Source organism: Maniola hyperantus, chromosome 6, assembly GCF_902806685.2.
Source record: "Maniola hyperantus chromosome 6, iAphHyp1.2, whole genome shotgun sequence".
Taxonomy (NCBI): domain Eukaryota; kingdom Metazoa; phylum Arthropoda; class Insecta; order Lepidoptera; family Nymphalidae; genus Maniola; species Maniola hyperantus.
This window is the reverse complement of record NC_048541.1, coordinates 7,695,234-7,710,842: the sequence shown is the minus strand read 5'-3', so window position 1 is coordinate 7,710,842 and position 15,609 is coordinate 7,695,234. Positions and strand designations below refer to the sequence as shown.

Sequence of the window (15,609 nt, the reverse complement as noted above, 5' to 3'; positions counted from 1 at the left end):
AACTCTTTATAAGACTTTTGTTCTATAGTTTTTCATTTTCTGAATCAGAATCAAGCGATGGAGTATAATCTACCAAACGTCTTTGAAGAATCTGCTCAGAAACAGCTATTGCCGGGCACGTTATATTGGGGGTAGCTTCTCCTGTAAAGTTTTCTTGTCGAAAACTATTCAGTAAAGATGGAGAAGCAACGTCGATTCTAGAATCCATCATAGCTACAGAGTCTTCAGCATCAGTAAGATCCGTATCTGAATTGTTTTCCAAAGGACGGTACACTAAGGTATCAGGAGGTGTCAATATATGCGTTGCTGAACTGGGCAATTGGGGGTCTTGGTTTTCAGTTAATAGATGGCAGGTAGGCATCTTCTGGTATTGCGTTAGGGTCTAAGGGAAACAATCCGGTTGCTCGAAAGCCATTAATAATATTTTCTGGGGTCACGCTTTTTGCCCAAACTTTGGTAAATATTGGATTAAAACGCGCTTTATTGATCTTTTTGGTAGGGTTGTGGTACATGAACTTCACAACTTCTTGATCCCAGAAATTTTCAAATGATTTATTGACTGATTTGTCCAGCGGCTGCAACTCATGTGTTGTGTTCGATGGCAAGCAATACAATATTATATCATATTTTTCTGCTGCGTCTACTATATCATAATCTAGATGGCACGAGGCACCGTCAAATATCAGCAAACATTTTCCCGGGGACTTGTATTTTCCCAGATGTTCTATAAAATTAATGAACAAAGAGCTCGTCATACTACCCTTAGGTGCCATTTTCACTAGTGTTCCAGGGGGTAAGTTGTCTGTGAATTCCTGTTTAAGTCGTATACCCTTAAAAAGTATCATCGGAGGAATGCTATTTCCTGCAGCACTAACACAAACAGCAATCGTAACATTTTCCGCATGTTCATGTGCTACCATATGAACCCTGCGATTGCCTTTTTCAGCTAAAACTTTTTGCTGGTGATGGATAGTTAACCTGCAGCCTTTTTCGTCGATGTTATATAACCTTTCTGGGTGATTGGGAATGTCTAGTTCATCGTACAATTTCTTTATTTCTTGAAAGTGATGCTGCACTATGGACTTATTCAGTTTCTGTGCTCTAGCCGGGTTCATAAGTTGAGCCTTGCGGATTGAAATATTTGGGTTCCGTTTCATAAACATGTTGAACCAGTCCCTACCCGCTCTGCCAGTTTTTTTATTGAAATTGTTTTCAATTCCCTGCTTCTCACAGAAGTTGTAGGCCTGTGTTCGAATGACTTGGGGTGTAAGCGGCATGCCTATTTTGGAAAATTTTATAATTCTCTCCACTAAATCTTTTTCGTGCGCCTTTGACAATATGGGGGCCCGCCCAATTTCTTTTTTAGATTTTCCGGATGTCAGGTGGTTTCGTAGAGTTCTGCGAGGTATATTATAACGAGCCGCTGCTTCTCGTTGTGAAAGTTCACCGTTTTTCACAGCAGCCATTGCCGAGGCCAAACTATTTTCTGACCACAGGGCCCGCTTCCTTTTAACTGGCAGGGGTGGTGACGACATTCTAATCTGCAAAGAAAATATCTTATAAAGTTTAAATTTATTCAGTTACATTGGCAGAATGAATAGTTCATTATTACACTTTAATAATTAATAAATAAAAATGTTTTATATTCAACCGTTAGTCCGACGAACCATTATTATCATAATAATAACAAGAAAATTGATATATTTTAACTTTTAACCCTTATTTCACTTCTTTCTATTTCTATTTTTGCAAAATATTTGCCTAAGCTCTGTCCCATTTACAACTTTACCAAAATTCATTAAAATCGGTTCACCAGTTAAGCCGTGAAAAGGTGACAGACAGACAGACTTACTTTCGCATTGTTTATTCTAAAATTGCACTTTAAAGTAACCATTTATTAAAGTCAACCTTTTCATCTCATACGTTAAATAAGATGTACGGGCCTTGTAAGCAACGGAAAGCGTGGGCCTTCTTAGCCATAGTACAAATTCTAGAATAACGGAAAATATTAAATATAAATATAGGAATAAAATTACTAACTTACCCTTTCTCATGCAGCTAGTTAACTTGTGTTCACATCCAAATAAGAATAAACATCGACTAACTCAAGAAACTTAATTAAAACAAAGTTTATTTTCGTAAAAAAATATATGAAGAGCAGACGCTACCTCCCGCACCGACTGTATGAACGCTACTAACAAAATGGCGGCGGGTGCGTAGCAAAGCGTTGTTGCCAGCTCGTTGTATCTACTACTTCTATGTGTGCGGGATGTGTTGAACGAATAATACTATTGCAACTCTAATTTTTCGATACTGGGCCTTGCAACCGGCCGGGCCTTCTATGCCTGAACTACCTTATTGCAGTTTTGGTCGCGGCCGCGCCGGTACGATTTATTTCATTACGTCATGTTAAAACGTCTAGCCTAGTCGTACCTACCTAACATAAGAACACTAAATAAACATCGTCATAAATTTAATGTTTATTGATTTTATAGTTTTTATAACGTTTCGTGGTTTTGGCAGTAACCTGTTACATACTTGACAGTAAAGCCGGAATAGTCATGTTCAAAGTCAATATTTATTCGCCTATCGTCTAACACTGTAGGCCCTACTAAATTAATTAAAAAATGAGGAATATTCTAACATAATTTCAAAACGATTCAATGTAGAAAAGCCTCTCTGAAATACTAACAGAAGTTGATTTTTTTAACAGGACGTAAAGTTTGTAGACTTGAGATATTAGTTTAGGTATAGGTAGGATTATGCAATTTTTATAGAACTCCGTAAAAGTCTGCCTAAACTCTCTACAGCAATAAACGGACAGATATACAAACATCGGCCATAAAGTTTACAGATTCCTGTCATTAATATCACGCCCGCGGTTCGTTCCACACAAATAGACTGCGCATGTAATGTAAACATTGTAGGTAGACTTACCCGGCAAAGCTTTTACCCTAGTCTACATGCCATTTGTTAATGCCATCAGCTCTTTCAACATGCAGGAAACATTAGGGCAACTGTTTTTAGAATTCACAAAGCTCTGCAGTTTCAGGAACTCCCGCTTATGTTTGAAACGTGTTGACGTTTTTCATTCACGTCCCAAATTCCTTCACATTTTGAACTTTGAAGGAATACCACATTTATGAATTCAGACTTCTCTGGAATCTGGAGTATGCGCGATAGCTACTGTTATAAACGACGACGATGACATTAACGTTTAAGTAATTTAAGACGGATCTTGTAATGTCGTTGTGTTACTTATTTTATGGTTATGAACGTAATGAATTAATAATTAACCTCATTTGTAAACCGTTGCAGCTTATTGGTCATGATGATGCAGCCTTAGATTATATCCCAAACTAACTTTAGCATGTATAGTAGGTAGGTACCTAATAATAAAATCATTATCTGCTTATTTTAAAATGTTTAAGTAGGTATATTCTACCTGCCTACTCAGCGTAGACTTTTATTTGATGTCCTTTAAAGATATCAAGGTATCCATGTCCAAATTTAGTCTGCCATTTTGAATTTTTGATGACGTCAGCGGTCAGCTTACTTCCTTTCTCAGATTCCACATTAACACTACCCACCCAATCTAAAACGTCGAATTGAGAAACTTTATTTTTCGAAGTTGATTATTAAAATTAGATCAGTAGATGTAGCTGATAGAATAAGTATTCAATAAACAAATTCTACTTTCGTATTTACAGTAGGTATTTGCAATTCTAATGCTACGTTGCTTACCTAGTTCTTGAATTGTGATAAGTATTAGGTATTAGTGTGAAGTGTATAATATGTTTCTAGTGCATTAATTCGACTGTATACCTAATCATTAATTACTCGATGATGCCCGCGACTTCGATTTCGGGTTTTAAAATCCTGTGGGAACTCTTTGATTTTCCGGGATAAAAAGTAGGTAGCCTGTGTCCGTCCCAAGGATGTAAGCTAACAATACGCGGCCGAAAGTAATGTACATCGACCTTTAGAAGGAAATAGCAGATTTGTAGAGCATTGTCTCTGTCGTTGAGACCGATAAAACGTCATATATAGGTATGAGTGACAGAGACAACGCTCTACAAAGCCGAGATGTCATTCTAAAGGCCGATGTACATTACTTTCTGCCGCGTACTGTAACAATCTGTTAAACTGTCGGGCCGTGCAAAACTAGCAGACAGACAGACAGACTTTCGCATTTATAATATTGAGTATGGATATGGACTTACTATCAATAAGCTTACAATAATATCGCAATAAGTTATTAATTTTATTACCAGGTAGGTACTATATTTATACGTGCTCAGGTAAATATGCATATCCACCATAGTTATTATTATTAACACTGAAATAACGTAGACGTATCTACCCACATACATATTACATCATTGTTTTTCCATCGCTAGTCCACCAACCATAGTCATACCAGGAAGGTACTAGGTATGTCGTATATCATATGATCATACCTTATAACCTTTGTATGTTCAGAGTATTTCTTCTTACAGCCATGAGCCATAACAAGGCCTTAACCTAATTTTTGAAACTCTACGAGTGTTTTATCAAGGATCTTTTCATTAGGTATATGTATCTAGTATGATGCATACTAGACCCAAGTAAAGATGCTTCCTAATTCGTTTGTACATAAAATAACTTGACCGAACCAGTGGTAGATTCACTTGAAAATTCAAAAATAAAAGTCTCTTTGAATAAAAATTTAAAAAAAACCGACTTCCAAAACCATTACGTTTGTTTCACTTTTCAATTTTTTAGGAGCCCGATTTTGAGCCCGAGCCCGGATTTGACTAAAAAGGATTTTTCAAGATTTGAACTTTGGAGGCCCTCTTAGAAGCAGAGGCCCAAAGCTAACGCCTCAGGCGCCTAAGGGTTAATCCGCCACTGAATACAGAAGTAATGACTTAACAGACGGAACTGGCGACCTCATTAAACACTAAACAGTTGTTGTCAACCAGGTAAACAATCAGCCGTTTTAATGAATGATTCACTATGTGTCGTCCTTATCCAACTTGTAATCAAATAATCCATGCACTAGGTAGTTCGCTATTCTCATGGTTAGGGGTTCTTCTCGTTTACATTCCGTGCGAAGGCGCTTTTTATGGTTCCGTAGTAAAAGAAAGAACCCTTATAGTTTTTTCAGATCCGTCTGTAACGTTTCGACGAAAAAAGAAAAGGTCCTCAAAGTCGAAGCATAAGCCTATATTATTTTCATGTAGGTAAGTAGGTACCTACCTACCTAGGTATGACTACCTACCAACGCCTAACTTTTTACAGATAAATTGATGTATTTTTAGATAGGATTTACCTCGAAGTTGACCCTGTTTAAATTTTTTTAAAAACCATACCTAAGGGTAGGAAATTGATGAACAAACAATACCTACCCACTAAATTGTTGGCCATCATCTGTCAATTAATTTCACCACTTAGTACTGGGTTATCCGATTTCGAATTTCAATGATTATTTTTCTCATTAAAATAATATGGTGTACCTACCCTCGAAGTTCATTCGATTTGAATTTTGAAAAATCCTAAGGGTAGAAAATTCCCACAGGAATAGGGAATAGAGGATTTATATTTTCGCTCGTTAGCAGTAAGTATAAAATATGAAAAAGTCAAGTGTCTGTTCGTAAAAACCGACTTTTCCCCACAACTATCCTTTGCCTCCACTCACTGTTATAGCGGTAGATAGCGCCTTGGTCTCCCATAGATAACAATAATAAGAGAGTGGTTAGTAAGTAATGCGTGAGTGATAGTGGATGGTTAAAATTTCTTCTTGAAAAATACACTGGTTTCTTATGAAAAGCCCAAAAATGTGTCGGGATGTTTTAGAATAGAAGCGAAGCTACTCACCAGTAGGTACCTACTACCTACTGGTGAGTAGCAGAGATGTAGACAAACAATGTTCTAGAAAGGAATTTACTTTCGAGAAACTTCTCGTAAGTATTTGCTAGAATTTTCTAGAATACAATACTTACATTCTATAATTCAAAATTCCCTCGAAACCTCATTGCACCGACACTCGTGTCATGACCATAATATATACAGAGCCACAAGAACATAATGAATTTCCCGACGCGATTATAGTATAAGGTCGGATTATCTGCGCAGTTAACGGTCTAAAATTAAAAAACCGGCCAAGTGCTAGTCAGACTCGCGTAATGAGTATTCCGTAGTACCGTCTTTTTTTTTTCGACATTTTGCACGATGCATCAAAAACTATTATGCATAAAAGTCTGTTTTAGAATGTACAGGTAAAGCCCTTTCATATGATACCCCACTTGGTATAGTAATCTTACTTTAAAAGTTGAAAATACTAATTATATTTTCATGAACACATTTTAATTTTTTCTGTAATATAACTACAAATTCACGGTTTTCAGATTTTTCCCCTAATATCTGCTATAACACCTACCAAATTTCATGATTCTAGGTCAACGGGAAGTACCCTCTAGGTTTCTTGACAGACAGACAGACAAACAAGTGATCCTATAAGAGTTCCGTTTTTCCTTTTGAGGTAGGGAACCCTAAAAATAGGTACGTACCCGTATCATCCTACTGTCCTACATACTGTAGGTACTTAATCCACTACTTTTATGCTACAAGTGCATTTTACGAAACATGTCAATAAAAATGTATAGAGGTGGTATAGAGTAAGAACAACATTGTTGTTGTGGCGCTCCTGAAAAATAGTAAAATTGCACAACCGACCTTATGGTAAGTACCAGAGTAAGTACTAAGTACTGTAGGTGCAGCTACCTTCGCACATTAAAGTTCCACAATAACAATAATGATGTTGCAAGTTGCAAGGCATGTCAGCAACTTAGCACATCAACGGAAGCCAGAGCCCATAATGAAACCGATAAGCCATTATGCATGGTCGCGTCCGTCGTGTCGTTGACACCTTCACTATCTAACGGGAAGCTCTTCGAAATTCCACAGCCGGCCTTCTTGTTAATTACATAATGCTGAAGTTTCCGGATTTATCTACCCTACTTCTGCAGAATTAACTGATTCTGCTTATCTGATGATTTGTTGTCTGTTGATATCTGAAATAGGTACGTCGATTTCGTGGCTCACTGATGATCACCAAAATGATCATCAGTCCTAGACTTTTTATTAGGATGTAGGGTCATAATTTATCGTTATATACTTTGGACTTGTGACAGGCAGCATGGGCAGCATAAATCGAAGCTCAGCTAGGGGCTTGGCTCTACTAGAGATCTCATAACTTTTTAACAGTGAGATTTCTTATTTCATCATACCTAGGTACAAGGTAGGTAGGTCCTAAACCTAAAAGCTTGTTCTACAGCATTTTATTTCTATGTTCTAGAGTCAACCTACGACAATAGAGCCGCCAATGAGTGAAGTTTGATGTAGGGTTGGGCTGACGACGTTTAGTAAAACACCCTTGAAGTTGTGTGACGCTACAGAAGTCGGAACCTCGGAAAGGTAGACTTTGAGCAACGCGACCACGAAGCACGATATCCACACGCGACACTTGGAAAGCGAATTTTGAACACTGTTTTGTATAGAAATAGGTACCTATAACTAGTTTATACCCGCGACGACTTCGTCCGCGTGGACTAGTCAAACCCCTATTTTACCACCTTTAGGAAATGAATTTTCAAAAATCGCGGATGTCTACGTACCTACCTACTAATACCTAGCTATCTGCATGCCAAATCAGCCCGATCCGTTCAGTAGTTTGAGATGTGCGTTGATAGTTCAGTCAGTCAGTCAGCTTTTCCTTCTAGTTAAGTACATATTTATTTAGATTTAGATAATGTGGAGAAACGAAGTGTTACCGTCATACTTACGTATCGCTGTCGCGTAGCTCATGATGCGAAGTGTAGACTATATGATCAAAAAGTCAACACTCAGACCTAAATTATACTATACTCGTAGTAGTAGGTACTAAGTAGGTAGGTACCTACGTGATTTTCATAATAAGAACATCTCACCTCACGGGTGAATGACTCTGCGAATTAGGAACGGTTAGTGCCTCTGCCTTTCAATTCATCGACCTAAACGGATCAAGATGGTTTCTGATCAGGGCTGTTTCATCAGTCCAACCATATTTATGAACAAAATTGTTTACCTCTATATCTATTTACTTAGGGTACCTGCTTGTTTCAAGCCCATGTACTTAGGTACAGTAGCCGGCAGGAAATATTGTACATCGACCTTTAGAAAGAGATAGCAGTTTCGTAGAGCGTTGTCTCTGTCTTTAAAACCGACAAAATGTCACATTGGTATGAGTGACAGAGACAACGCTCTACGAAGCCGAAACCTCTTGCTAAAGGTCGATGTACCAACAATATTTCCTGTCGGCTACTTACCTATCAATATCTAGCGAGCTCTTGGAATCTAACTTCAGTCTTGTCGTGAGCACTGAGCAGTCTATAAACTACCTACCTATAGGCAATATGGAAAGAGATACTGTTAACCTTACCGGAATAAATTTTTCCAAGAAGATAGGTAGGTTATGTACCTACCTCATAAAGAATGTTGTTTATGAAATTTCTAAAACTAGCCATAAACTAGACTGAAAATTAATTACCTTGGAATTTCTCGAACGCTCGCTATTAAAATCTTAATAATGACGATAATGAAGCGTTGCTAATCTAAGATCGAGGCGACTGAGGTCAGCGATGATTTGTCACCTAACAAGCAGAGCGTAACGATGTATCTACGGTACCTGACTATACCTACCCGCGAGCTTCCGCGTTATTCTTCACAAGCCTCATGTTTCATCGAAATTGGATACTATCATGATACTATCTCACAGTTCACACTCCTCAACCTAGGAACAAAGTAAAAGTTTTATTATTCAGCTGACTAGGAGGTAAATTCTTCGGCATTAAACAACGACTTTCGGTGTTAGTACAGAGTCGCATATTAAAATTCTTCGGACACGTCTCCCGGCGTGAGAGTGACTCCATAAAGCGTCTTGTCTCGCTTGGAACTCCCCGCACATGCGCACAGCCCCCGCGCTATCCCAGTGCGGGCCAGCTCGGGGGACGTTTGGGGCGTCCCCCCGCCTCATATACCGATTGCCATCTCGACCTGTCGCGAACTATACATTGTCCAGTTGTAGAAGGACCATCATCATGAACAACCAAGTGATCAACCCATCGCCGGCCCACTACTAGTACTACTAGTAGTACCTAAGTACCTAATGAGAAGAATTTAGGGCGTAGGCAAGAAAGCTGGCAGACAGACATACACACTTCCGCATTTATAATAGTAGTATAGACTATGGATTAGGAAGCTTTATCGAACATAGTAGCCCACACATCTAAGCAGCTCCTTAAATGGAAAACTAAGCTTCCTCGCTTGTTTTTCAACTTCGGATTACCGCGTCAGCATTTTGTGATTCAATCAGGGTTATATTAGACGTGGGTGTAGTAGTCCTTATCCACCAGAACGAAAACACGCTGTACATGACCAACTATAAGCCTCCTACGTACACGTTTACACGCAGTTAACAAAATAATTTAGATGACAAACATACTAGTTATACCTACCTACCTACTAACCTGCCTACTGTTTGACTTGAACACATTCAACCTTGAACCTAGTATTCCAACCTTCGACTTGATTATTATCCACACATTACACTATAAGTAGGTACCTACTGAATCCATACTAATATTAGAAAATAGGCGAAAATGTCTGACTGTCTGCTAGCTTTTCATGGCACAACAATTTAACCGATTTTGATTTGATGAAATTTGGTACCTACAGAGTTAGCTTACGTCCTGATAAAGGATATAGGCTACTTTTTGTCACGATTTAACGGGAAAAACCTGAATCCACGTGGACGAAGTCGCGGGCATCATCTAGTACCTATCAGTACCCTTATTGTTTTTGTTGGTTTGCCCTTCAATCACGTCGCAACCGGTGCAACGAATTGATGTGATTTTTGCATTTAATTTAATTTAATTTATTTTATTTTGTAGAGACAAACAGTTACAATGAGAAATAAATGATTTAATCCCGGAAAATCAAAGAGTTCCCACGGGATTTTTAAAAAACCTAATTCCACGCGGACGTAAGTTAAGTAGTCTCTGTACCAAATTTCATTAAAATCGGTTAAACGGATGGGCAGTGAAAAGCTAGCAGACAGACAGACAGACGTACATACACACTTTCGCATTTATAATATTAGTATGGACGTATGGATAGACACGTGGCAGACTCCTTTATCTGTGTGTGCGTGGCAGACAACAGTGAAGAGGTCGTGCGGACACTCCTCCAAAGACTTTGCAGTATTATTACAGCTAGGCGCAATTTATACAAAGTGACAGTCATTGCGCAGATGTGGCGGTGTCCGTGCCCGGTGCCACCTGCATAATGCAATATTGCAATAATCTATGATGCATGCCACGTCCCGTTTAGAAATAACGCCAATATACTTGGTCTATTTATTATTTATTATTTTCATTTCATTTTTCATTTTCTATAGAGGAAACGCGGCCTGGCGCAGTGGTTAGCGCTGGTGCTTATTAGAGGGAGGATCCGGGTTCGATTTCCGGCAGGGGTTTGGAATTTTCTGATTTGTCTGGCCTGGTCTGATGGGGGGCTTCGACCGTGGCTAGTTACTACTCTACCGGCAAAGCCGTGCCGCCAAGCGGTTTAGCGTTCCGGTACGATGCCCTGTAGAAACCAAAGGGGTGTGGGTTTAATAAAAATTGCCATAACCCTTCCAGGTTAGCCCGCTTCCACGGCATCATCACTTACCACCAGGTGATATTGCAGTCAAGGTCTAAACCGTGCCTATTATAAAATGTTTCTTGAAGTGGTATAGATACATAGGTACGAATAATAAAATTTACGTGTCTGCAGTTTGTGGTTTTGAAATAACTGCAAACACTTTGTTTATTCGTATTTACCTTATCTTAACATTTATGATTTAAAAAGAGAAACTGCCGAGTTTCTTGCCGACTCATCTCAACTGTGACATGACAGTTGACCCATAGAGTTAAAATGGCGCGTGAGAAGTAATTTTGTAGGGACCATAGTCCGTACAAAATTACTTCTCACGCGCCATTTAATGCCTAAACCTAACCGTTTGTCGTCTTTTTCCCATAAATATAATAGGTACCTACGTAGTTAGGTATTACCTGCTACCGATAACATTGTCCAGCCTTATCTTTGAAGCGGTTAGACCGATTTTGATTGCACTTTCGCAAGCTGATAGAAATTGTTGCATGGTGTAATTTACAAATTACAATAAATAAGCTACTTTTTATTCCGAAAAGTTTCTTTCAGAGCTTTACAAATAACACATGAGCGAAGTCGCGGGCACAAGATAGTTATAAAAATGTAGGTAGTTTACAGTTCATAAGACAATGCAGAAAAAACTAAACAGGTAAATATTTTCGCTTCAGAGCAGTAATTGTTGATATTAGTTACCTAACTAACATTACTGAATGCTAACAAGTAACAAATGGTGCAATTGGAATGCTAGGCGTGTAACATACTAGCTATTTGCAAGAATTTGTAATTCATTAGACACAATAGCCAATAGCAGTCTAATCAGACTATAAATAAACTATTTTTATAAAACGGTTTCTTTTCGCCTTGCAAGCTACATAAACCCTACAATCGAACAATGATCGAACAGAATATATTTCGGAGTGTGCCGAAGAACTTTTCGACCTAGTTCCTCCTTCACCTTTCTACTATCGTACCGCAAGGCATCGCCAAGGTCTGCACCCGTACGTAGTCGAAACTCCACGGATACGTACGAAGCGATTTGCCTCCTCATTTCTAATTCGAACCGCCAAGATTTGGAACACCCTTCTAGCATCAGTTTTCCCCTCCAATTATACTTCAAGTCCAGAGTGAATAGGCATCTTCAAGCGCGCTCCATAGGCTGCATCATCATTTGCCACAGGTCTGATTGCAGCCAAGCGCTAGTCTATAAAATTTAAAAAAAAATCGTCATCAAATGAGTTAGTAACTTAGTAGGTACGGCTATTATTATTATTATTTATTATTTAATTAGAACGGCCATAAAGCCAATTACACTAATTAAAATACGAGTACAAACTAACATAAACATACTTACAAAAATTAACAACTTAAAATTAGAAATTTTAAAAAGCAAAATTATAAATTTTCACAAAATCGCTATATATATATATATATATATATATATAGCGATTATATATATCGGCTATATCGCTTGATTTGTATTTCAATAGGTACTTATTATGAATTGTTTAAGCCACAATAGATGTATTTATCACTTATTAAAAATTAACATTCTGAGGTCAAGTCTTCAGCAAAACAAAGCTAATTTTTTTTATTGATAAGCAAAAATTTAACAAAGGCATTACAATTTTGCACAAATAATATCATGACTAATCATCAGTAATCACATTATCTTTTCCTTAAATACTGATAAAATGCCAAGATCTAGAAAAGGTTGATAAGAATTATACTTATCACAACTTAAATCAGGGCTTGAGGAATAAAATGTATTTCATACATCGTATAATACAAAACAACTGGTTAAAGATAATATAGATTTAATATACAACATCGACTTACACATTAACTATGAAGACAATATTGGAAACTGAAGGACCCTTACACCTTGTACAGTAAACAGAATTGTTGGTCCCAAAGGGTGTTACAAAAACTAATAAGAAATGCAAAAATTAAACAATAACAAAGTTTTTATTTTATTTTAGACCATCATTTCTCAACTATAATATAATAGTTCAATTCCACTTGTGCTTCTGGTGTGCCAATTGGAGACAGATAGAACTTAGTATTGTAAATTGGAATAGATCTGCAAAAATCTAAACAATTACCTTTATCAAATAAAGCTGTTACCTTCAAACCTTGCTCTAGCGGCTAGACTAGTCTAGCCTTTTTAGTGAGCTTGGACAGCTGCAGTGAACCAACAGAGACCACTAGATAGCATCAGCAGCTTCTTTTCTAAGGAGCAAGACCCGCCCAGAGCAAATATATAATATGAGGAGGTGGCAATCTCAATGGTGTAATTACACCTCTTGATGAATTTTTTTTTTGGCCCACTAAATATAAATCTGAACTCATTTCTACGCAAATCAACCTAAAACTACTGAAATCGAGTTCAAAATTCATGATTTTGATCACTGAACATATACTTGAACTCATTTCCAAGAAAAATAGCCCTAAAACTGTACTAAAGTTGAGTCCAAATTTTGTGACTACTAACAAAATGTTATAATTGCAGTAGTTTCAGTAACTTTCGTTCAGTTTTTGTTCCTGTAAAATATTTTGTGAAATAACACCATTTTGTTCGCCAGCCTTATGCCAAGTGGTTTAAGACCTATGTAAAGGTTGAGGAACAATGATCTAGACACGACACAGTGTAAGAATCAATAATAATATTACAAACTAAAAGAATAAAGTAACCTACTTTGTGCTTCAGTTATTTATACAATTTGTGCTTAATAAATGGAATTCACATAGGCAACATACAAGTCAGCAACATTGATCATTTGATGATACATTTTAACAAATCAACAAATATGTAACTTTTTATAGAAACACCTTTTCCATATCTAATTGTGTATAATATAATTATAATAAATGGTAAATTCAGTCCTTATGCTCAATCTGGTTAATAAATATCTTTAGAAACATATTTTTGTAAATTTTTATAATGCACATAATTTTAAAGTAGGAAAGTTCATACTATGTGCTATGGCTTTTTGCGTATTACTCAAGACATTTATTGTCGGATTTAGACCCCATATCCTAGACAAGAATACCCTTTATCGAAGAATCCTTTATCACATAAATTAGATCTCTCCAAAAATGTAAGCAATTATGCCCTTTTCCTAATATATCTGATAAAGTTGAAACCTTCTAAATGGAGGGCAAGCCAGATGAATAGCTCTATTTTCTTAATTTTTGTGGGTAATAGACTAAGACACTGAATAAATAATCTTTTTGTGTATCAGTTGACTTCAATATAGTCCCTACATTAATGTTAAGTAATTTCTATACATATTCTTAAATTGGCTTACAAAAATAGTAATGTATAAAATAGCCCTAAGATGTATAGCACTGGTTACTTTGTATAATTTATTATGTTTTACATGTATATGTTTAGATTTAAAGTTTTTGTAGATAAGTATAAAGTTACAAGAAAATATTATAGATATGAATTTATTAACACCTTATTCTTTGAAGGTTTTTATGCTTTTTACAAAATATTTTACTTTTATTTTCATTAAAATCAGTCAAGTGTCAGTATTTCGTATGAATCATGTGGTAGCTGTGGAAAAATGTAGCCAATTGTTTCGTCATTTTAGAAGAATTATCGACCTGCCGGTGTGTCGGTAACAGGTGGGGCCTGAGTAGGAGCCGGGGCCGGTGCTGGTGCGGAGCTGCTTGAACCAGATGTCGCCCATACAATGATAATGATGAGTAGGACTGCTCCTACAGCACCAATAATTAACATCATCTTTAAGTTTTGCCACCAATACTTTCTTTTGAGTTTACCAGCCTGTTGTTCAAACTGCGCTGCACCATGCTGTAGAGCATCCGCTCTGTTATCCAATTCAGACAACTTCTGGTCCCTCTCCAAAACTTTCTCGACATTGACACGCATAATTCCGACAACTTCATCCACCTTTGCCTGAGTTTGGGCTAAACGTTTATCGCTTACCCTTGGTCCTTGAGTTCCACTTGGATTCTCCATTTTTTCTGTCTGAATTGTAAATACCTTATAAAAATTAACTTTGTAATTAGTAGGTAGATAGGAACCACAGACAGATCTGTTTTACAGAATTTTTCAACGAAATAAATTGAGAAGAATCACAAACAAAAATGGCGATTGACCGATGATGATTGACGAATGATTTTTTTTACGAATTTATGGAACATAGAGTATTAAATTCAATTCATTTCCTTGTCTTTGACAGCTCACAGGTAGGGATGAGGTAAAAAAAACACAACAGACGGAAACGTTTAAGTGTGGAAACCAGCCCAGAATGAAGAAGAAGAAGAAGAAGAGGTAAAAATTATCGCTATTGCACCTATTCGATTATCGATTATTATCCCCGTTGAACTTTGAATCGATAAATGCATGGTTATGCTTGTAGACTGAGTAAAAAACTAGACTAAAGTTCTGACTTCTGTGTAACCGCGTCTGAGATAGCAATAGCACGACGTAACGATGAATAACACGACAATTACCATTGCTTAGTAGTCAATATTAGTATTAACCGATCAACAATATTTGTATTAAACGTTTTTTTATGTGAAAACAAGTAACTAGAGAAATACAATGACGCTACGAATTTTCAAAGTTTGTTTTGCAACTAAAGTCGTAGTCCTTGAAAAGAACCGGTTACACGATAAGGGACAAAAAATAGGTAAGCTGCGTCTCTGTTTATCACATTAGTAACTTTATCTGTGCTCTCTTTTTAGTGTGAATGAGAAAGCAAGCGTTCCTGTATCTACCTTTATTACTCTATCTACACTTCACTAAAATATATACAAAGCATTGGACGTGAGCTATCAAAATCGCGTGCCCAGCCCTCAAAATAAATATAGTGTATATACCTACTAATACCAACCATTTACAAA

The 15,609-nt window shown here is 37.1% G+C and overlaps 2 protein-coding genes across 2 annotated transcripts; both read right to left on the bottom strand.

Annotated features, from left to right (window-relative positions):
* Window positions 1–2,332, bottom strand: LOC117983191 (uncharacterized). The gene is made up of 2 exons (XM_034969671.2): window positions 2,045–2,332; window positions 1–1,541 (listed from the first exon to the last, which is right to left on the bottom strand). The coding sequence occupies exon 2, from the start codon at window positions 1,533–1,535 to the stop codon at window positions 336–338; it is 1,200 nt and encodes a 399-aa protein (XP_034825562.2). The 5' UTR covers window positions 1,536–1,541; window positions 2,045–2,332; the 3' UTR covers window positions 1–335.
* A 10,199-nt stretch (window positions 2,333–12,531) lies between these two features.
* Window positions 12,532–14,978, bottom strand: LOC117983365 (synaptobrevin-1-like). Its single transcript, XM_034969896.2, has one exon. The coding sequence runs from the start codon at window positions 14,717–14,719 to the stop codon at window positions 14,336–14,338; it is 384 nt and encodes a 127-aa protein (XP_034825787.1). The 5' UTR covers window positions 14,720–14,978; the 3' UTR covers window positions 12,532–14,335.
* Between the last annotated feature and the right edge of the window lie 631 nt (window positions 14,979–15,609).

What these genes read in the sequence shown, in the direction of transcription:
- LOC117983191 (XM_034969671.2), bottom strand. Translation starts at nt 1,535, where the DNA reads ATGTCGTCACCACCCCTGCCAGTTAAAAGGAAGCGGGCCCTGTGGTCA.
- LOC117983365 (XM_034969896.2), bottom strand. Translation starts at nt 14,719, where the DNA reads ATGGAGAATCCAAGTGGAACTCAAGGACCAAGGGTAAGCGATAAACGT.